The sequence below is a fragment of the Vombatus ursinus genome, unplaced genomic scaffold (assembly GCF_900497805.2).
Source record: "Vombatus ursinus unplaced genomic scaffold, bare-nosed wombat genome assembly UNPS02014175.1, whole genome shotgun sequence".
NCBI lineage: Eukaryota > Metazoa > Chordata > Mammalia > Diprotodontia > Vombatidae > Vombatus > Vombatus ursinus.
In genome coordinates this window covers 1,089,718-1,112,725 of record NW_020953953.1, presented here as the reverse complement: position 1 = coordinate 1,112,725, position 23,008 = coordinate 1,089,718, and the positions used below count along the sequence as shown (strand labels likewise).

The window sequence follows — 23,008 nt, the reverse complement described above, 5'->3', positions numbered from 1 at the left end:
CCCCTCCCCCCACACGCACGCGCACTCTCCTCCTTCGGATTGCCCCTCCCCCCACACGCATGCGCCTTTCCTCAGTGGCTTTCCGCTCCGCTCTGGCTCCCATATCTTGCGCGCCCCGTCTCCTTCCCCCTGACCTTTTTCCCTCTACAGTCGTACACCTCCCGTTTTTCGGCGCCCCCCACCCCATGCTTGTGCTGCTTTCCGCCGCACAAAAATTGTTGGACTATCTGAAGGCTTCCTTCTTTCCTTCTTCCCTCCTCCACTTTCAGGTTGTGCACCCCGCCTTCCCCAGTGGCCCCAGGCCAGTGCGCATGCGCCCTCCCCTCCACCTGGGCTCGACCTGTGACAGAGGAGGATCCAGGGCGTCGTCGAGGGGGCGTGGCCACGAGGCCCTCCCTCTCGAAGGGCGGGGCCTGTGCGTTTGGCTCCGCCCGCCTGTGAGTTTGGCTCCGCCCCTCCCCGCCTTTGTGGGCTCAGCTGCTGCTCTCCCAGTGGCATGCTCTTTGGGGATTCGCGAAGCCTAGTCCCCACCTCTTTGGCAGAGGGGAAACTGAGGCACAGAGAGATCGAGGGGCGTGCCCAAAGCTACACAGCTTCCCTCAACGTCACCAGCCCAGCCCTGTCACGTTCCTGAAGGGAACAAGCATTTATTAAACACCTAACGCGTGCCTGATCCTGCGCTAAGCGTGGATCACAAAGTCCTGTCCCGTTCAAGTTCAACCCTGGGCAGGAGGTGCTGATACTCATACCCATTTTGCGGAGGAGGAAACTGAGGCCAGTCCACAGTTTCCCCGGCATTGTGCCCTGCTCCTGGCCTCCCCGGGTGGCTCTGGGGAGCCCCGTCCCTTCTTGGCTCCCTCGGTGACTGGGGCCTGGGTCTTCTGCAGCCCCTCCCGGAGAGCTGAGAAAGCCAAGGCCTCAGAGACCCCCCTCCCTTTTAACTGTGGAAGCAGCATCAGACTGGGCTCCAGAGACCCGAATTCAAGCCACAATGAAGGCGTCACTGACGGGGGGCTTGAGCTAGAAACTCCCTGAGCTCCCTCCTGGCTCCGAAATCCTGAGGCTCCCAGCCGTCCCGATAGCCCTGAGCAGTCTGCTGGGTAAGGGACATCAGCCCATCTTATAAAGGAAGAAACTGAGGGCTGCCTGCTCTGGGAACCTGCAACGCGGAGTTTGTTTCTTAAAAATGACTCGCCTGGGGCTCTTTCAGGATTAGAAGAGGCATCTGACCTGGGAAGCCTGGGCCCAGGTTGGACTCTGCCTAGCAAGGCCCAGCTCTGGGAGTGAATTAGAATTAGGATGACTCTTTGAGAAATCAAGACATTGTAAAACAAAACCAAAAGAATGAAAAAAATCGAAGACAATGTGAAATATCTCATTGGAAAAACAACTGACCTGGAAAATAGATCCAGGAGAGAGAACTTCAAAATTGTTGGACTATCTGAAGGCCATGATAAAAAAAAAAAAAAAAAAAGAGCCTAGACATGGTCTTTCAAGAAATTATCAAGGAAAACTGCCTTGATATTCTAGAACCATAGGGCAAAATAGAAATGGAAAGGATCCACCAATCACCTCCTGAAAGAGATCCCCAAAGGAAAACTCCTAGGAATATTGTAGCCAAATTCCAGAGTTCTCAGGTCAAGGAGAAAATATTGCAAACAGCCAGAAAGAAACAATTCAAGTATCGTGGAAACACAGTCAGGATAACACAGGATTTAGCAGCTTCTACATGAAGGAACCAGAGAGCTTGGAATATAATGTTCCAGAGGTCAAAGGAGATAGGATTACAACCAAGAATCACCTACCCAACAAAACTGAATATCATCCTTCAGGGGAAAAAATGGATATTCAAGTGAAATAGAGGACCTTCAAGCATTCTTGATGAAAAGACCAGAGCTGAATAGAAAATCTGACTTTCAAATACAAGACTCAAGAGAAGCATGAAGAGGTAAACAGGAAGAAGAAATCATAAGGGACTTATTAAGGTTGAACTATTTATATTCCTGCATGGAAAGACGGTATTTGTAACTGATGAGACCTTTGTCAGTATTAGGGTAGTTGGAGGAGAAAAAAATTACATGTATAGATAGATTGATAGAGGGCACAGGGTGAGTTGAAGATGAAGGGGTGATATCTGGAGAATAAAATTAAGGGGTGAGAGGATTACACTGGGAGAAGGAGAAAGGGAGAGGTAGAATGGGGTAAATTATCTCACATAAAACAGACAAGAAAAGGCTTTTACAGTGGAGGGGAAGTGGGAGAAGGTGAGAGGGAATGAGTGAATCTTATTCTCATCGGATTTGGCTTAAGGAGGGAATAACATACACACTCAATTGGGTATGGAAATCTATCTTACGCTACAGGAAAATAAGGGGGAAGGGGACAAGAGAGCAGGGAGATGAAAGAGTGGAGGGCACTTTGGGGGAGGGGGTAATCAGAAGCAAACACTTCTGAGGAGGGACAAGGTGAAAAGAGAGAATAGAATAAACCAGGGTGGGGTGGGGTAGGATAGGATGAAGGGAAATATAGTTTTTCATAACATGACTATTATGGAAGTGTTTTGCATGACTACACATGTATAAACCTGTATTGGGTTGCTTGCCTTCTCAATGAGGGTGGGTGGGGAGGGAGGAAAAGAGAAAATTTGGAACCCAAATTTTGGAAAACAAATGTTAAAAATTGTTTTCACATGCAACTGGGAAATAAGATATACAGGCAATGGGGTACAGAAGTCTATCCTGCCCTACAGGAAAATAGGAGAAGAGGATAAAAGAAGGGGTGGGGGAGATAGAAGAAAGGCAGATTAGGGGAAGGGGTATTCAGAATGCATGCTGTCTTGGGGTTGGGGGAGGGACAAGATGGGGAGAAAATTTGGAACTCAGAATCTTGTGGAAGTGAATGTTGAAAACTAAAAAGAAATAAATTAGTAAGAGAAAAAAAAGAAATTAAAAAAAAAAGTAGCCTCAACCATGGGTCTGAACTAAAAAAACTCCCAAAAACAAAAAACAAAAAAACCAAAAAAAAAGAATTTCTGCTCTATAGTTTTTGATTGATGTTTAATTATTTTAATCTTTGCACTACTTTTGTTCCTTTTATCACCTTAACATTTTGCTTTTATTAGATATAAAGAATTTTTGAGACACTTTCCCTCCCCCCCAATTCTGTTTCATATGTTTCTTTTTAATTGTCTTTAATCAGTCAAAGTAGCGCTCAAATTTTCTGCTGTACCTAATGATCAGATATTGATATATCCTTCTAGTGTCTTTGCATAGGTCTTTAGTAGCTTTTTAAAAAGTAATTTATTTATTTTAAGTTTTCAACATTCACTTCCCTAAGATTTTGAGTTTTTAATTTTCTCCCCTTCTCTCTACCCCCCCCCAAAGATGGTGTGCAGTCTGATATAGGCTCTACTTATACATTTATATTAAACATATTTTCACATCAATCATGATGTAAAGAAGAGGTTCTCTTCCATATGATGTCCACTCTTCCTACCTCCCATCCCAGCTCCTCTTTGCCTTGGCAGCCAGTTCTTTATGAGCTGCTGGAGTTGAAAGCATCCATCTTCTTGTGGCCAGCCCTCTGGTACTCAGCCTTCTCAAACTAAGGGAGACGTGGCAAGGTTGAACCCTGCTGGTGTAGACTTCAGGAATTCTGAGTCACTTCCCCACTTGAAGAGGTATTTATGGGGGGTATCAGTGGTGGTACCATCCCACAGGACCAGAGAAGCACCAGATATCAGAACTTAACGTGGAAGGTCAGGCTGGCGAGATCTTAGAATACAGTATGTAAGAGCTGAAGGGACCTTAATAGGCAGCATGGAATAGTGGGATTGGCATCCAGAAGACCCAGGTTCAAATCCCACCAATGGGGGTGAGAGGGGGATTTTGCTCCATGCTGCACCTCTCCTCTCTCTGATTGGATGACTTCTCCCAGAACCTCCAAGGAGGGTGCCCAGGCCAGTGATGTGTCACTCCTCTCCAGGCTACCCTCCAGACTTCTACCATGCTCCCCAACACCAGATACCATTGTGTCTCCCCCCACCTTTTCAGCTTTGGTATGTCGTCTTCCCCATTAGAATGTAAGCTCTGCAAGGGCAGGGAATGTCTTTCTTTTTACCTGTATTTTTATTCTCAAGGCTTTGCACAGTTCACAGTGACCATGGACAAATCCCTTAACCTCTTAGCGCCAGCTTCCTCATCTGTAAAGTGGGGGACAATAAGATTTACAGATCAGCCCCACATGCCTATTGAAAGGCTCAAACGAGATAACCTCTGAAAAGCTCGTTTCAACTTACCAAGCACCAGATTTGGCATGTATTAAGTGCCTACTGTGTGCAGGGCACTGTGCTATACAAACAAAAGTGAGACAGTCCCTGCCCTCGCTATGTTCACCTACAAATGTCTACTGAATAAACACCAAGGCATTGGGAGTTAGGGTGACAACACCACTTGGTATCAGTACAGATAGTATTGGTGGAAGGCTGACCCGTCTGTATGGGGTTCTCCTCGCGGAGGAAGATGCGTCATTCAATGCTGCGTGCCTGCCGGAGGGGCAGAGCTGGGAGCACAGCCAGATCCTTGTCTGCTGGCTCCATCCCTAGCTGACGGTGCGGGAGACTTCAGGGAACGCCCCTTGGTGAGATCTGGGACCCTGTCTCTTGATTGAACTGAGACAATCTCCCTCCAGTGAGGGAGTTTCTTCACTCTATGTGTTTTCTGGTTTATTCCCTCCGAATCATTTTCTGATTTGTTCGTTGTTGGTCTGAGTAAGAGTTTATTTGCCATTTACTCTATGTGTTCATTGAGGCAGCTAGGTGGCATGGTGGATAGAGTGCAGACCTGTAGTCAGGAACGCTCATCTTCCTGAGTTCAAATCTGGCCTCAGACGACTTACAGCTGTGTGACCCTGGACAAGTCACTTCACCCTGTTTGCCTCAGTTATCTCATCTGCAGAATGAACTAGAGAAGGAAATGGCAAACCATTCCACTGTCTTCGCCAAGAAAACCCCAAATGGGGTCACAAAGAGCTGTGCGTGATTGAAACAAATGAATGATGTGTTCACTGTGGAAGTGGCGTTTGGTGAGAAGGCAATCAAGCCTCGGTATAGCTTAGGGCACTCCTTGCCTACGAAGGCCTAGTTTGTATAGATCACAGATACATAATGAGACTGGAACGGTAAGTTAGGAACAAGCTGTGAGGGGCTTTAAAAACCAAACAAAGGACGCATATAGCCTATATCAGACTGCATGCCGTTCTGGGGAGGGGAGAGGGGAGGGAGAGGAAAGCTGGAACTCAAAATCTTATAAAAGTGAATACTGAGAACTAAAAATAAGCAAACAAATGAACAAATAAATAGTTGAACCAAACAAAGGTTTTTTATCCTAGGAGCAATAGGGAGCCACTGGAGTTTGTAGAGTAAGGGAGTACCAGGATGCCCATGCTCTCAGGTCTTTAGAATGTAGACCATAAAACAGTAGAGAAGAAGGGGACCTGAGAAGTCATCTGGACCAACATCCGTGCTTTCTTTACATCCATCTTCTCTGTATTTATCTTGCATGTTCTGAATTCGATATGTGGTTTCCCCCATTAGAACGGAAGATCCCTGAGGGCAGGAATTGTTTTTGCTTTTTCTTTGTATCCCCAGCACCGAGCACAGTGTCTGGCAACAGTAAGCAATTAATATTTGATTGACTGATTTGGTTTTCAAAAGTTTAATTTTTGAATTTATTTGGTTTGTTTAATGTCTAAAGATATCTTATTTTTACATCACGCTAATTTCCGAATATATCCCTTCCCACCTAACACCATTCCCCCAGTCCCAGTAAAGTCAAAAAGCATTTATTAATCACTATTTGCCAGACAACAGTGTTAACTCTGGGGACACAGGCAGAAACAAAAAGAAATAGTCCCTACCCTGAAGGAGTTTACGTTCTAATCAAGAAATAGCATACATAAAAGGAAGTTGAAGGGGGAGGGGGGAGGAAGCACCTACATGAAGGGCCGGGGATGAAGTCTGGAGAATGAAGGATGGCTGTTCCGAGGCCTTCTTCAAAATGGAGGGAGGAGGCAGCTGAGGCTTGGTGGCAAAATCCAGGCTGCTGACTACTTCTCATCCTCCCTGCCCCCACATTCTAGGGATAATCCTGAGGACTGCTGAGGCTTTCACATTGTTCATGAGCACAAACATGGGCAGGTCCAGCCAAGCAGGTTCTGAAACTGGGCCTGGCAATGTCTGAGTCTGTCTTGTGGGCACTAGCTTTCTCTGTAGACAGGCTTGTCACCAGCAGGTTGGCACGGCCATTCACAAATACCATCTACCAAAGCACCGAGGGGCTAGGATCTTTCTCCACACTTCGTTGATCCTTAAAGAATCAAACTTATCCTGTGGACTGGAGCTCGGGGACCGATGGAGAGCTGTTAAAAACCATTTCTGCCCTTCCTGGGCAGTGGAGTCCACCACTAACTATAGCCGTGGAGCTCCTTCTCTCTGTGTCTACTTCCCATTTATAAAGATCGGCACTGCAGAGGGCCTCTCTTGCCTTTCCTCTTTCCTCTCCTCCCTCCCTCTCTTGCCCTCCTAATGTTTCTGAGTTATCCCCAAGTGGGATGGGTTCCCTGTCACTGAAGGTTGGGGGTGGGGCTCCTCCAGAGAAGGCGAGAGGGCCCCTTGTCAGGGGAAGGGGGTTCTAGCTGAGTATTGTTTGGACCTGATGCCTCTGAGGCAGGCCACTTCCAGCTCTGGGTTCTGGGTTAATAGCCAGCATTTACCCTAAATGCACGTTAAGGTTTGAAAGGGCTTTCCATGTTATCTCATCTAATTCCCACAACCACCGTCTTGGGAGAGATCATGTCCTTTTTATGAGAAAACTGAGGCACAGAGAGTACCTTGCCCCCAGGGCTGGAGCTGGTAAATGTTGGACAGTGGTAGTCTTCCTGACCACAAGTCCGGTGTTCTGTGGACCGTGCTGCCCAGCTGGCAGTGTGGCCTCGGTTTCCTCATGTGCCAGATGGGGATAATAAGAACACACATCTCGCAGGATTTTTTAAAAAATTTATCCTTTAACATGAATTTTTAAAAGTTTGGGGTTCCCAATTTTCTCCCTCCCCCTCCCATTGGGAAGGCAAAGGATATTATGCCAATGACCCATTAGAAATCAGGCAAGACCTATTTCCAAGTCAGCCCAGTAGCAGAGCTGTTCTGAGACTCCGAGGACGTTCTGTCTGCCAAGCCCTCCGCGGCCCTGAAGGGCAGCTTTGACTGCCAGCATATTCTCCCAGAAGAGGGGAACTCCCTGAAGGCCGAGGCAGGATTCTGAGCCCAAGCAGTTGCTCTGGGGCTGTGATTCTGAAGCTGCTGCGGCCAGCACATGACCCCTGTGTGGCCATGCGACTCCTGTGGCCTGGGGAGGCTAGCAGCTGCAGGAGCTGATCTACCCAGCCCCCCTCCTCCAGCCCTTGGCCTGAAGGCCCACCTTGTTTCACCCTTCATCCCTATCCCTGGTGGATTGCAAGGTCCCTGAGGGCAGGAACAACGCCTCACCCTGTAGAGCCTCCAGGAGAGGGCGCCACACCCATTACAACACTTCTTGGTTACTGCATTTGCAAATGGTCATTTTTATTCTTGAGGCCCAGCATTTCTTCATCAGCCAGACTGGGGAACTCCCCCAGCCCTTCCCCAAGGTCAGTTAGCTGCCAACCTAAGGCAGGCTGTCCCCCACACTCTTGGGCAATTTTAACTCTTCTCCCAGGGGCAGACTGGCCTTCGGTTCCATCCTCCTAGCCCTCCTCACTGACGTCCCATAAGTCCATCCCGTGTTGAGGGCCCCTTACTGTGTCTGTAACCCAGAGGCCTACATTCAGAGGGTTTTCTCTGGTGTGAGTTCTCTGATGTAGAAAAAACTTGGACCTCCGACTAAAGGCTTTCCCACATTCACTGCACTCACAAGGCTTTTCTCCAGTGTGAATTCTCTGGTGCAGAAAAAAATTAGAACTCCGGCTGAAAGTCTTCCCACACTGGCTGCATTCGTAAGGCTTCTCCCCAGTGTGGATCGGCTGGTGCTGAGTGAGGACTGAGCTGCGGCTGACGGTCTTCCCACACTGGAGGCACAGGCGAGGCTTCCCTCCAGTGTGAACTCTCTTGTGACGGCTCAGGGCAGAATACCGCCCATAGGCCTTGCCGCACAGGTTATATTCACAGGGCTTCTCCCCAGTGTGACTCCTCCAGTGCTGCAGGAGAGAAGAGCGCTGTCTGAAAGATTTCCCGCAGGCATCACACTGATGAGAGCTCTCCTTGGGGGGCGTTCTCTCTGGATCGCTAGGGTCAGAGCTCACCTCGAACGCGCCAGACGCGCCTCCTCGGAGTGTCTTGTCCTCGGCACAGCGCCGCCAGTGCTGCACTCCTGGAGAAGGGTTTACCGCAGTCCTTGCAATCAAAGGGTCTCTCTCCCGTGTGGATTCTCTGGTGTTCAACGAGCTTGGTCTGCTGGATAAAAGCCTTCCGGCACTGGTGGCATCCGTAGGGCTTCTCGCCAGTGTGGATTCCCCAGTGGCGGATCAGGGTGGATCGCCGCCTGAACACCTCGCCGCACGCACTGCACGTGTAGGGCTTCTGGCCGGTGTGAATCCTCGGGTGCTCGCGGAGGTAAGCCGGCCGACTGAAGTCCTTCCCACACTCCTCACACATGTGGGGCTTCACTTCAGCGTAGCTCTTCTCACGTCGGCTCAGGCAGGAAAGCCGCTCAAATCTTTTCCCACAGCTCCGACACTCAAAGGGTCTCTCTCCGGCAGGACCTTGCCCACATGTCACTCGGTTCGACCTCAGATGGACACACGTCTCCAGCCCATTGCACGCCCGGCCCATCTCACCCGGCTGAGCCTGCTCTTGGAGGCGGGCCACTGGGCTGAAATCACATCCCGGGGAAAAACGCGGGCTCCGGGCAGGGTTGAGGGACTGGCTTCCACGTTCAGAGGCCGCTCCAAACTCAGGATCCTGGTCAGCGCCCCTGGTGCTCCCGCACAATCCCCTCTTCCACACTCCTGTAGAAATGCCTCCCCTGACCTCAGCCCGAGTCTCGCAATCTCAAACAAGAAATCGGAACAATAAGGGCGGCGGTGATAACGATGCTGCTGCTGGCTAGCTGGCATCTGTACAGTGACCTCATAAATGTTAGCTTGTTTGATCTGCACAACAGCCTTGTGGCGTAGAAGTGCCTTGCCCAGGGTCACACAGCTGCTAAGTGTCTGAGGCTGGATGTGAATTCAGGTTTTTCTGGCTCCAGGCCTAGCCTTCTAGCCACTGCCCCATCTGGCTGCTCAGGAAGAGGCTCAATGTTCACAGAATCCTATGGTTGGAAGACAACTCAGAGACGATCTGGGCCAGGGGTTCCTTCTTAGCCTTTTTTGTGTCCTGGACTCTGTGGCCCAGTCTGGTAAAGCCCACAGACCCCTTCCCTGAATTGTTTTTAAAGGCATAAAAATACATGGATTACAAAGAAAATTAATTATATTGAAACATAACTATCAAAATATTTTTAAAAGCTTTTTGTTTTAACATCATTTATACTGTTAATGTTGTTTAATATTAATATTGTTCAAGTATTAAAAAATGAATCCCATGTTCAGAATCTCTGATATGCTACAAAGCTGTGGTCAATCTGTGGAACAGATTAGCTCCACAATCCACAGAAGCAACTGACCACAGTAATCTACTATTTGATAAAACCAAAGATCCCAGGTGTTTGAGGGAAACTGGAAAGCAGTCCGGCAGAAACTAGGGATAGACCAACATCTCATACCATACACCAAGACAAATTCCAAATGAGTACATGATTTAGACATAAAAAGTGACATCATAAACAAATTAGAGGAAAATGGAAGAAATTATCTGTCAGCTCTATGGAAGCTGAAGAGGTCATAACCAAAGAAGAGACAGAGAGCTTCACAGGAGGGAAAATCAATAATTATCACTATATAAAATTTGTAATTTGGAACGATGCCCCAAAATCTATTAAACTATGCATACTTTTTTTTCCCAAATTTTAAAGTGGTTCTTTCTTTTTTAAAAAATGTAAATATTTTATTTTTTCCACTTACATGTAAAGACAATTTTCGACATTCATTTTTTATAAGCTTATGAGTTTCAAATTTTCCCCCCTTACTTCCTCCCTCCCCTTTCCCTTCCCTAAGACAGCAAGCAATTTGATATCAATTACACGTATGCAATCACGTAAAAATATTTCCACATTAGTCATGTTGTGAAAGAAGAAAGAGAACAAAAAGAAAAAACCATGAAAAAAACAAAGAAAGTGAAAATCGTATGCTTTGATCTGCATCAGTTCATTCTCTGGAGGTGGATGGCGTTTTCCATCGAGTCTTTTGGAATTGTCTTGGATCATTCTATGGCTGAGAAGAGCTAAGTGTATCACAGCTGATCATCGCACAATGTTGCTGTTACTGTGTATAACGTTCTCCTGGTTCTTGCGCATACCTTTTGACACAGTGATGCTGCTAATGGTTCTATACCTCAAAGAGATCAAAGAAAGGGAAAAAGCATCCTTATGTACAAAAATTCATAGCAGCTCTTTTTGTGGTGGCAAAGCATTGCAAACTGGGGGAATGCCCATCAGGTGGGGAATGGCTGAACAAGTCATCATGGTATATGAAGGCAACAGAATGCTATCTGTAAGAAATGAGGAAGGGGATGGTTTCAGAGGAGAACCGTTACAATGTGAAGGGAGCAGAACCAGGGAAACAATTTACATAATAATAACAATTTTGTAAAGATAAACAACTTTGGAAGACTTAGGAACTCTGATCAATACAATGACTCACCACAATTTCAAAGGACTCACAGCGAAATATGCTATTTACCTCCCCAGTGCAGAATGAGGAATTGTTGTGGGCATGGTCAACAAGCGAATTTGTAATGGGTTGTATTTTTCTTACTTTCTCAATTGGGGGGGGGAGGGGTGGAGAAGGGAACTCAAACCTAAAAATAAAATTTACAAAAATAAAATTATTTTTTTTAAAAAGGACTCCTGAGTAAAAAACAAAACAAAACAAAAAAAAACCAAAGGACTCCTGAAGACTTACATGAACCGATGCTGAGCGAAGTGAGCAGAACCAGAACACTATACACAGTAACAGTCACATTGTGTGATGACTGACTTTGATAGACTTAGCTCTTCTCAGCAATGCAAGGATCTAAGACATCTGCAAAAGATTCATGATGGAAAATGCTACCCATGTGCAGAGAAAGAACCATGGAGTCTGAACGCAGATCGAAGCATGTTATTTTCTCTCTCTTTTTCTTTCTTGTGGCTTTTCCCTTTTGTTCTGATAATTCCTTTGTAACAGGACTGATGTGGAAATATGTCTAATAGGATTGCACATGTACAGCCTATATCAGATTGCATGCCATCGTGGGAAGAGGGGGAGGGAGAGAAAAAAAATTTGGAACTCAAAATCTCATAAAAGTGAATGTTGAAAACTATCTTTACATGTAATTGGAAAAAATAAAACACTATTAAGTGGGAAAAAAAGGACTCCTGATCTACGCCAAGCTGGCACCCCATATGCAACAATCTTGACAAGTGATCACTAAAACAGCTCATTGATTCGCTCATTCCCCTTAAGTGGGCAGACCTATAGGTGTCTCTGTAGCATCTCTGGCACCTCCTGGCTGTGTGACCCTAGGACATTCACTTCAAGTCTCTGGCCCTGTGTATCTGTTAAACGGAGGTGAGTGCTCCTTGTAAATGCCTGCCTCCCAGGGGCCTTAGGGAGCCCCGACCTTCCTGAAGCAGCCTCGTCGTGCTCTGAGGTTGCTCCTGTCCTCGTCAGGAGCCTAAATAGAATGAATTGCAGTGATGTAATGCAGTCAGCTGGCCTGCACGGCCCCCGGCTCTGCCTTCAGGAGTCAGCCGGAAAACTCAGACCCCTCTTCCCCAGACGCTCAGAGGCAGGGAGTGAGTAAGTGGTAGGTAGCATCATCTCTTCTTCTCTGTGTTAAAATGACCCTCCCCAGTTCCTTCAAACTATTCTTGGAAGGCTGAGTCTCGGGTCCTTTCATCATCCTGCTTACCTGTTTTCCTTATGGAAAAAGAATTAAGATGCCGGACAATGAGAATGGAGGGGTCCAAGATTTGCAGTCCTAAGACCTGGGTTCAAATGCCACCGATGCTTTTCACCTGAAGGCTTACACAGCACCCGCCCTGCCTCCCTTCACAGGACCATTTGGAGAAAAGTCATACGTTGCCCCACGGTACAGAGCAGGAACGAGAGATGGGGGAAGGGGAGTAGGGAGTGATGTGCCCGGGCTGTCGTGAGGACCCAACGGGACTGCAGAAGTGGGAAGCGTGATTCCTGTTCTAGTAACAGTAATAAACATTTCTATTCCCACCTCCAATTTACAAAGCCCTTTCCTCGCTGCAGCCCTGTGAGGGAGGCAGTTAAGTATCATCATTCCCGTTCTGCAGATGGGAAAAACTGCAGCTTTAAAAGGCCAAACCGCCAGTCCAAGGTACCAGGAACAGAAGTGCAGTCTCCTGTGTCTACCCCAGGCCCTTCTCACCAAGGCCGGCTGCCTGTCGTGATACGAACAGGCACAAGCAATGATCCCTCTGCTTGCTCCCCGGTCTACCCACTGCTGTCACCGGCAGGTCCTATCCTCCAGAAGGGAGGCAGGCGGTCAAGCTGAAAGGTGCCCAGTCTCTCCACTACTTCCCTCCAGCCTCACAAAGCTAGAGAAGGTGCAAGCTGCTGGGCTTGGGGAAATGAGAGCAAAGAAATGGGGAAGGCATTCAGACAGACTGCCGAGTTAGAGAAGCGCCACAGGAGGTCCGCTCCGCGCTGGGCTGGGCCACAGCAAGCAGCCAGTCGTGGAGGGATTCCACGAGGTCGGCGAAGCCTGCCTTCCATCCGTCCAAGGGCCTTGGGCCAGCCTGGCTCATACATATCACTGTGCCTCACGAGGGTGGGAATGGAGATGTTTTAGTGGTAGCCTGACCTAACTGGGACGTCTGGCTCTGGACGGGGAGGAAGGCAGTACGAGGCTAACAGAGGGTCCGGAGCCGGCGTTCAGAAGGCCTGGGCTCTGATCCAGACCTCACCACTAACCAACTACTTCTTCATGCTTTGAACAAGTCATTTGCCTGCTCTCTGGGCCTCAGTTTCCTCTGCTGTAGCAATAGTAATGGGCCCTCACATAGACCTTTAAGGTTTACAAAGTATTTTACATGTTTTCTCATCATCTGATCCTCACAACAACTCTGGTGAGGCAGGTGCTATTCTTGTCTCCATTTTACAGATGAGTAAACTGAGGTCGAAGTGCAGTGACTTGTCCAGGGTAACAGCTAGTAAGAGCTGTGGAATTCCACAACCCTCCAGATCTAGGGCTCCCTCCAGTGGCACAGAGCTTCTAAGAACAGGGGCTGTGGCCGCTAAGCTCCCCCGTGGCTCTGCCTTTCTAGGACAGGGACCCTCGCCCCACCCCCCCAACCACACCCAAACCCACCCTTGGACTCACTCACACTCACCAGAAGGAATGCTCCCTGGAAACTCTCTTCCTTCCCCTTGCTCAAGCCAGGAGATGATCTGTGGTGTGGATCCAGGGGACTCTGGCCCTGAGGAAAGATGGCACACCATGCTTTGGACAGCTCCCCCAGCACCAGCCTGGGAATGCCCGCGTGGGGTTCAGTGTGGGGCGAGTGGGACGGAGGCCCCCAAGCGGTTGGGGTGGGAGGCTAGTGACTGGGGCCTGGAGAGGACGGCCTTGGCCCTGCAGTCCAAAGGGCTTGGTGTGAACCCCAGCTCCCCCTGGGGGGGGTCAGCTGAGCCTCACCAAGCCCTCCCTCTGCCTTCAGGCTGAGCAGCCTCATTGAGAAAATGGGGTAAACATTTGTACTGACAACTTCACAGAGAAGTTGGGTCAAGGGAGATCCTGAGAAAAGGGCTGATGACCCGGCACATGGCCCTGCCCCTTGGGGCCGCAGTAGATTGCAAGACCTCTGAGAGAATGAGAGAGAAGGAAGGCTGAGAGGAGCATCCCCAGGGCCTTGGAGGAGGAGGAACCCCGGGCAGCACTGGGATCTGAAGCCAGGCCCCTGAGGACAGGCTCAGGGCCCTTCCCTAACACTGATGGCCATAGATACATTCACAGGGAGGGCTTGAAAGCTTGCAAAGGGCTTTATGCAGGCGATCTCAATTTGTCCTAACAACCCTGGGAGGCAGATGTTATTACTATATTCATTGTGCAGATGAGGAAACTGAGGCACAGCGGAACGGTGTTTGCCTAGGGTCACACGGCCAATCCAGAGTTCCATGCGGCACCTAGCTGCCACTCTGCCGTCTGCTCTCCTGTCTCTGGGCAGGAGCCGAGGTCCCCGGCCCTGAATTTGGCCAGGCTGCAGACAGGTCCCAAAGACTGCCTCTGCCTGAGGGGAGGGTGGCCTTACCCAGGGAGACAAGGTTTCTGTAGTTCTCCAACATCACATCCCTGTAGAGCTGCCTCTGAGTGGGGCCAAGGCCCCTCCACTCGTCTGGGGAAAGGTCAACGGCCACGTCTTGGAAGGTTATTGCTGACTGCAACGATGGGTCTGCTGAGCTAAAGACTGGGAGGTAAGGCTGCCCCAGCCTGGGGTAGTGCACAGCAAAACTCACGCTCCATGCCAGGACAGGACGCTACCGACAGGTTTGTCACTGGGTCAGCAAATCAGAGTGGAAAGAGCCCGAGAACCCCTCACGGCCATCCTCCCAAGGGCTGCGAAGGCACCTCAGAGAACGCTTCTCTGAGAAACTGAGGCCACACACCGAGCACGCCCCCTTCTCATCTCCTGTCACACAGCTTTCCCCACTATTTCCTCCTGCAGACTGCCCCTTCCATCATCATTGCCCCAACTGCTCCCTCCAAGCTTACCAATGGTCTCTTAACTGCTGACCTTTGCTCAGTCCTGGGCCTTCTTGAGGTCTCTTTGCATTCTCTCTTCTCTTGAGGTTTTCAGGGCACCTGGTTCTCCTCCTGCCTACCTGACCTTTCCTGCTCAGCTGAGTCCCCACTAACCACCGGTGTCCCCAAGGCTCTGGCCTGGGCCTCCTTCTCCTCCTCCTCGCTGCTACTTCTGGGTGAGGATGAAGCATCCTTCAATGATCACCTCTGTGCTGCTGATTCTCAGATCTGCTGACGTAGCCCTAACCTCCCTGCTAATCTCCAGTCTCACATCTCCTACTGCCCATCGGAAGGCCTGGGCTGGAAGCCTTGGTCAACTTAAATTCAACTCTTTTTATTCTTTTTTAAAAATTTTTAATTAATTTATCTTGAATTATCAACAATCACTTCCATAAGCTTGTGTTTTAATTTTTCTCCCCGTCCCTCCCCAAGATGGCACACAATCTGATATGGGCTCTACACATACAATCCTATTAAACATGTTAAATTCAGCTCTTAACATGTCCGAAACCGAACTCGTCATCTTCCCCTCCACCAAAGCTCCCACCCTTCTCCGTCCCCTATTGATCTCAAGGGCACCCCCACTCTCTAGGCCCCTCGGGCACCCACCTAGGAGTCATCCTGGACTCCCTCCTCTCTCACCCCCCAGACCCAATATGGTGCCGAGGCCTGTTGACTTCCGTCATATCACCTTCTCCCCTCTGACCCCGCCCCAGCCTGGTGCAGGCCCTCAGGCCCTCATCCCCTCACCCCGGGACCATCTACTGCCTCCCCCTCTCTCCATTCCTGTCCATCCTCCATTCAGCCCCAAAGAGATTCTCCTAAAGAGCAGGCCTGATCATGCCACCCCCCTCCCCGCCTCCCAGAGCTGCCTATCACCTCCAGGGTCAAAGACAACATCCTGTTTGGCTTTAAGGCCCTCCCTAACCAGCCCCCTCCTACCTTTCCACTCTTGTTACATCATATACTGTTCGATTCAGTGACCCTGGCCTCCTGGCTGCTCCTCACACAAGGCACTCCATCTCCTGACTCCGGGAGTTTTCTCAGGCTGTGCCCCATGCCTGGCACGCTCTTCTTGCCTCCATGTCCTGGCCCCTAAAATCTCCTCTTCCGCCAGAGGATCTTCCTAGCCCCCTCCCCCACTCCCTATCACCAGCACCTGCTGCTCTGTGGTTCCCTCCAATTTACTCTGGGTGCATCATTACTTACAGTTTGTCTCCCACCTGAGCCCCTTGACGGGAGGCACCACGTATTGGCCCTCCCTGTATCCCCAGCACTCAGCCCAGAGCCTTGCACATAGACTGACTTTGGCTGAGCGCTTCCAGAGATTGGCCGGACAAAGGCTCTTGCCGGGGGAGCTCCCCTCCCAGAGGGCCGGCCCCACAGCCCTTCGGGGACTGGGGTCTTCAGGCTGGGAATTCCATCTCACCCCTCCCATGGAAACAAAAAGGCCTCAGGTGACCTCTCTGACTCTCACAGATGGAAGGGGCCTTAAGGGCCAGCTCATCCCACCTGGACCTAAACAAGGCAGATGGGTGGGCAGAGGAGAGAGTGCTGGACCTAGAGGCAGGAAGACCTAAGTTTAAATTCTGCTGCAGACCCTCAGCAGCAGTGGGACCCTGGGCAAGGCTCCTCCCTTGTCTCAGCCTCAGTTTCCTCATCTGTAAAATGAGGGGCTTGGAGTCGATGACCTCAATCCACATCTCGGCTCTCCAGCATCATCCTGAATGATCCCAGAGCTCTTCCCACCACACAGGGCTAACTCCTAAGGTCTCCTTATCTCGTGCCAAGTTGTCCCCCAGTGCTCCTTGCTCTGCCTGCTGGGCCTAGCTGGATTGTCACAGACAGGCCTCCATGGCCATTCCCAACAAGTGACCGTCCAGCTTCTCCCTGTAGACCTTCTGGGAAGGTGAAACCATCGCCTCTGCAAGCAGCCAGCCAGGCCTCACCATCAGGCCCGTCTGTGGCCATCCCTCTGGGGCCACCAAAACCAGTCTGCAAGGCTCTCTACAAGAGGCACTAAGCCTTCTCTGGGCTAAACTTGCCCAGCTCCCTGTGTCACGGATGGAAGGCCCTTCCCTATCGTGGATGCTTTCCTTGGAGCCCAACGCTGAACACCACGCTCCTTCTGGAGGTGTGACGAGCAAGAGGGCCGAAGGACGATCCTCCCGACTCCTGTGAGCTGTGACTGTCCAAGATGTGCTCGGCTGTCTCGTGGCTCCATCCCAAAGTGCTGACTCACCTCGAGTTTGTAGTCAACCCAAAGAGCCCGGGGATCTTCCAGAACCACTGCTGGCTACCTGGGATCTGCCCTATTATACTCAGGAAGGCGATTTTTTGAACCCAAGTGGAAGATTTGCCATTGATCCCTAACACAGAGTCACAGATTCAGCCCGGTGCTCGAGCCTTTGAGATCTCTTTGGATCACTGCTAATGTTAGAAAGACTGTGGAAGACAGAGGAAGGGGACACAAGACTGGAGACAGGCAAACGTCCTGATTTTCTAAAAGAGAATAGAGCCTATTAGTTATAGGCCCATGAGCTTGACTTTGATTTCTGGAAACATTCTGGAATAGATCATTAAAGGGATGGTTGGTGAACTTCTAGAAAGGGAAGCAACGATTCTAAAGAGCCAACCTGGCTTTATCAAGCACAGGTCATGTCACATTACCCCCATATCCCTTTTTTTTTTTTAACAGTATTACTAAATTAGTAGAGTAGAGGAATGTGGTGGGATATCGTTTTCCTAGATCTTAGCAAAGCATTTGATAGTCTCCTGTGCTATTTGTGCAGAGAGAAGATGGAGAGATTTTGACTGGATGCTAATGCAATTCACTGGAGTCAGAACTAGGTGGGTGGCTGGACTCATGGCTCAAATAGACCCGGCCTCAGACACATACTAATTACCCTGTTTGCCTCAGTTTTCTTATCTCTAAAATGGGGATAATAATAGCACTACCTGCCAGAGTTGTTTCCTTCTCCAGCTCATCTTACAGATGAAGAAACTGAGGCAAACAGGGTAAAGTGACTTGCCCAGGGTCATACAGCTAGTAAATATCTGAGGTCAGGTTTGAACTCTGGTCTTCCTGACTCCAGGCTTGGCACGCTATCCACTATTCCATCTAGCTGCCCCACCTGGCATGTAGTAAGCACTTAATAGATGCTATTTCTTTTCTTCCTTTTCATCACTTTTCAGGTCTGCACCAGATGCAAATTTGCTAAGTATGTCACCTATAAATTTGTTAGTCTCTTATGCTATTCTTATGGAAAATTTGAGAGAGGTGGGCAAGGTAAGAGTATAATTAAATGGGTCCCAAACTGGCTGAATGGCTAAATTCAAAGAACTGGTAAATGGTTCCATGTCAATGTTGCAAGAAAGATGTCTCCAGTGGAGTGCTCTAGGGATCTGTGCTTGGTTCAGCTGCTCCACCATCTTCTCAAAGACTAAGGCAGGGGTGGAGAACCTTTGGCCTCAAGGCCACATGTGGCCCTATAGGTCCTCAAGGATTCAGTCAAAGGGCTGTACTTGAGGACCTAGAGGGCCACATGTGGCCTTGAGGCCATAGATTCCCCACCCCTGGGCTAGGATAAAGAGCTATCCAGCATCCTTATGAGACAGGCTCAGAGTGAGACACACATTTTGTGGACACGGCCAATGTAGGAATTGGTTTTGCTTTGCTCCATGGTTCATTCCTTCTTCTCCTTCCTTCCTTTCCTCCCTCCCAATGGGGGCATGGAGATAGGAGGGAGAGAAAAGAGGTTTCTGTTCATTTAAGAACAAAGCCAACTTGGAATGTTCGGGATGAAGCAGAGAAGCCTCTGAAGGTGATTCTAGCTACCTTCCCACACCTGAAAGGCCAGAAGGGGATGAGCCTAATTCTGTTTTGTGACAGAGGGCAGAGCCGAAAAGTTGTCACGAGGCCGATCTGGGCTTGTTTGTAAGGAGAAGCCAGTGCTGTGAATGAGAACAAGCCTGCTCCCAACAAAGCGGGTGCCCCACGTCTGGAGGCCGAGGCTTCTCCCGGCTCTGCAGTCCTCTGGCGCCATACCCCTGCAGCCTCCTTCCGGGGCTCAGCCCCCAGCTGCTCTCGCTGACCTCCTTGGTCCCCACAGGCTGAATCAGCTCTCCACTGCCGCCGCCTTGGAGGCTCCAGACCCAGCCTCCATCCCTGTCTGGGCTCTGGCACCAAGTGGGTGTTTCCAATGCACATCTCACTGACATCTCAAACTCGTCATCTCTCCCCCAGACTGACCCGTTTCTGCCGAGGGCGCCTTCACGTCCCTCGGGGCCCTGCCCAACGCCTCCCTCTCCCTCTCCCTCTCTGCCCACATCCAAGCCGTGGCCAAGTCTCGGGTTCTCCCTCCATCCACTCTTCTCCACCATGCTAGATCAGGACCTGTTGCCCTAGGTAGGTCCTGTCTGACGGTCCCCTGCCCTCAGGCCCTCCCGGCTCTAATTCTTCTTCCAAACTGTTACAAAGCAGTTAAGGGCTGGCCTTTCCAGGTTGCTCCCTGCTCAGGAAATCCCAGTGGCTCTGTAGCCCTCCAGACGGTCCATCCTCAGGATGGCTCCTTGGCCATGACACTCTCCCCTCTCCGGCCCCTAAGACACTGCCTCCTCCTCCACAACCTAGAATTCTCAGCTTCCTTCGAAGCTCTGCTCTGCTGCTCCCTCCTACAGGCAGCCCTCCTTGATCCTGGGGTGGCCGGTGCCCTCCCCTCCCCCAAGTGCATTCATTGGCCCCGCAAGTACATTACCCCAGTAAAGTGGAGGTTCCTTGGAGGCACCCCGTTTCATTTGTATGCCCAGCACAAAGTACTGGGTCTTACGCAAAGCTGGCTGGTTGATGGAAGCTGAGCTCCTGGGGACAGAGGGCTGGACCAAGGACCGTGGTGGGCCCAGCGTCTAGAAGAGAGCAGAGAGAGTCCAAGCCTTTCACCCGGGGGCGGGAGCTGAGGCCCTTGCTGCCGCATGGCACTCCCAACCTTGGCGGCCAGGGCCTCCAGCCGAGTGCAGAAGACCTGAGTTCAAGTCCTGCTTCAGCCCCTCCTCAGATGCCCTCCTCCTCATCCTCTATTGCCCAGCCAGCTCGCCAGTTCTCGCCTCTCTCCTCCAGGATCTGAGTCACATCCACCACCAGGTTGCTGGACGCTGGGCCCCCACAATCCCCACAGGCAGGATGGTCAGTAGCTGCTTTAGCTCTGGCAGCTCTGGGCTCTGTCTATCACACGAACGGCCAGTCCGAAGCACTGGGGGTTCAGAGCCTCCTGGGGTCTCCCTAGAAGGAAACCCACCCAGGGGGGATTGCTCCTAGAACTGGATAGGGGGTTCAAAGTCTCCTCTCCCTGCAGCAGCTTCCCTTGGACAACCTGGTAGAGAAACAGAAGGAGGGCCTGTTAGGAGAAGGGCGCACGACTGTGACCTGACCTGGGACCCCAGACCCTCCCCTGCCCTCAGAGAACTCAGCTGACTCAATCACAAAGGGGATCCTGGAGCTCCAGGGATGGGGCACCTCCTCCACCGCACCGGCACCAGCCTCCCCAGAGGGGAGGGTCTCGTCTGACTTGGCATTTTACAAGGGAGGATACTGAGTCGCAGGGAAGGTCAAGGACTTGTCAGACAGGATGCTGCTGGGCCAGTACTGCCCTAACGCTCCAGCACAGCCTCCTGCCCAGGGCCTCACCCAAAGCCCCTCTCCTACTCCCTCTGGCCAAGAGCTCTGGGGCAGCCTCTGCCTGAAGGCCGGGGTCAGGGGCCTTCTCACCATCTCACCCAGGAGGGAGAAGAATAAACACAGAACCCAAGCCCAGGCCCATCCCTCCAGCTTCCTGCTGGTCATCTCGCCCCCACCCCCTCGTCCAAAAGTGGGCAGGCAGTCTTTCCTCCTAAGCCCAGCCTCTTGGGCAGGCCACGCCAACTGGCTCCAGGCTCACCATTCGCCATGTGACAATCCATATCCTGCCCCTGGGCCTTTGCCCAGGCTGTGCTCCCTGCCGGGGATGCGCTCCTTTCTCACCACCACCTCCCACTCCCTTGCTGTCTTGGGCAGCCCCTTGTCCTGCCCAGGCCCCAGGCAGCCTGCCCTGCCGGGTAACTTTCTGATGCACGTGCTACTACTGCCCAAGAGAATGCACCTGGCAGGTGTAAACGCTTAGTGTGAGCTGAACTGGAGTGGCCACTCCAACTCCCCTCATTTTACAGCAGGTAAACTGAGGCCGAGAGGGAAGGGAGTCGCCCACGGCGCGGGAGCGGGTGAGAGGCCGCACTCGAACTCGTGTCCTCGGACTCTCCCGCGGGGGTAAGTGAGCTGTCCGCTAGGGAATGGGCCTCCCGGGATGTTGGGGCAAAGGGGGGCTTAGGGATCACCCGGGCTAAGGTCTGACGACGGAAGCCAGGACTCCCGGGACCCTTAACTCCGGCTCCCGCTGGCATCTCCCCGGAGGCTGGGGCGCCTCCTGCGGGGCTCAGCCAGCCCCGGACAGCGCCTGCGCACTCCGCGCCTCCCGGCCCCCAGACCGCGGCGGTAACTGACCACAGCGTTCAGAACCCCTCCCGCGGGAGTTCGGTGGGCCTCTTCTGCGCAGGTGCGAGAAGAAACTCGTGGCCGGAGAGCAGCTAGCCAATCAGCACGCGCGCCTCCTCCAGGCTCCGCCCCGGGAGCGCTCCATAGCAACGCCGCTGGCGACCCACTGTAGCCGCCATCCCGGAAGTGCTGCTGCCCCGCGTTCTTCTGGGAAATGTAGTCTTTTTTTAAGCACAGGCCCCCCCCCCCCCCCCTTTCCCCCAGGGGAAACCGAGGAGCCAGCCGGATTGAACAAAGGAAACTGAAGCCAGGAGTGGAAAAAGGAAGAATGGAGGGAGAAATAAGCGTCATTGCGGGGGGAGAGAACAGAAGGCTTGAATCCCACTAACCATGTGGTCTTCCTGGGCCTCAGTTTCCCCATCTGTAAAGTGGGGGGATTGGCTCAAGTGCCTCCAAGTCCCCTTCCAGCTCCAAGTCTGTCATCTGTGGTCGTGACGCAGCAGATGGAGAGCTGAGTTCAAGGCCAGCCCCCACCCCACTTGACCCCAGCCCGCGGTGGCCAGGTCGCTGACCCTCGCAGGGGTCTGGCAAGTTATGGGGGCAGTGGCCCCCTCACTGAAAAGTGCTTCAGCTGGCCCTCAAGTTAGGCAGCCTTGGCACTCCTCCATATTCATTAGACTGGAAGCTCCTTGAAGGCAGGAACTGCCCCCTTGGGGGATGCTGGACCTGTCAAGCCTCTGGTGAAATTGGGGGGATTGCATAACAATGAGGGGGTGATGGGAGCATAAGGAAAGAAAAGATAAAAAATTTTGCAAAACCACTGGTATGTTTCATCTGCTATATAACAGAGTTAAAATGGTAGTGATTACATTATTTTCCAAATAAACACACAAAATGCAAATTATAACTGATCAGTGCTCAAGTCTGCAGACAAGTCTTAACAAGCTAGAGTTGGGCAGGCCAGCGTATTGTGCATTATAGAGAAGTCCAACATGCATGGGCAGGAAAATGGGCATATAATGACTTATTTACATTAGGATACTATATGGTTACATGATACAATATTGCCATCATCAAAATTTCAATGCGGGGGGAAAAATTTACAATAAATTATTAAATTTGAGATGCATCATTTTCAGAATATATTTTCTGACATGATGCAAAGTTCAGAAAAACTGTTAAAGGATTAAAGATCTGCAGGGGAGTGCTGAGCACCAGGTACTGAGTTAAGTGTTGGGAATACAGATACAGCAAATAGGAGAGACAGTCCCTAGCCTCACGGAGCTTAGCTTTCAGCGGAGGAAGACCACACAGAAGTAAACTGCAAAGTGGGAGGTGAGGAAGGTACCCACAGGGGCAAGGTGGAAGACTCTAGAGAGTCAGAGGTGGGGCTGAGAGGGCGTGAGCGTGGCTGGCCAGCCTGGGCACTCGCTTCCTTAGAAATCGATTCAGAGTAGGAGCTCTCCAGTGAGAAGGGGCTCCCCAGGGAGAGAAGGAAGACTGTGGGGCCTCCACGTCTCTGTGTTGGCTTGGGTACC

At 50.9% G+C, this 23,008-nt stretch overlaps 1 protein-coding gene across 1 annotated transcript; it reads right to left on the bottom strand.

Moving 5' to 3' along the window:
• Window positions 1–7,063: 7,063 nt before the first annotated feature.
• On the bottom strand, window positions 7,064–20,786 carry LOC114041559 (zinc finger protein 383-like). Its single transcript, XM_027860068.1, is given in 7 exon segments — window positions 7,064–8,401; window positions 8,403–9,081; window positions 13,539–13,625; window positions 14,457–14,605; window positions 20,238–20,316; window positions 20,375–20,510; window positions 20,631–20,786. Coding segments are annotated over 7 exon segments (1,908 nt in total). The 3' UTR covers window positions 7,064–7,779.
• Between the last annotated feature and the right edge of the window lie 2,222 nt (window positions 20,787–23,008).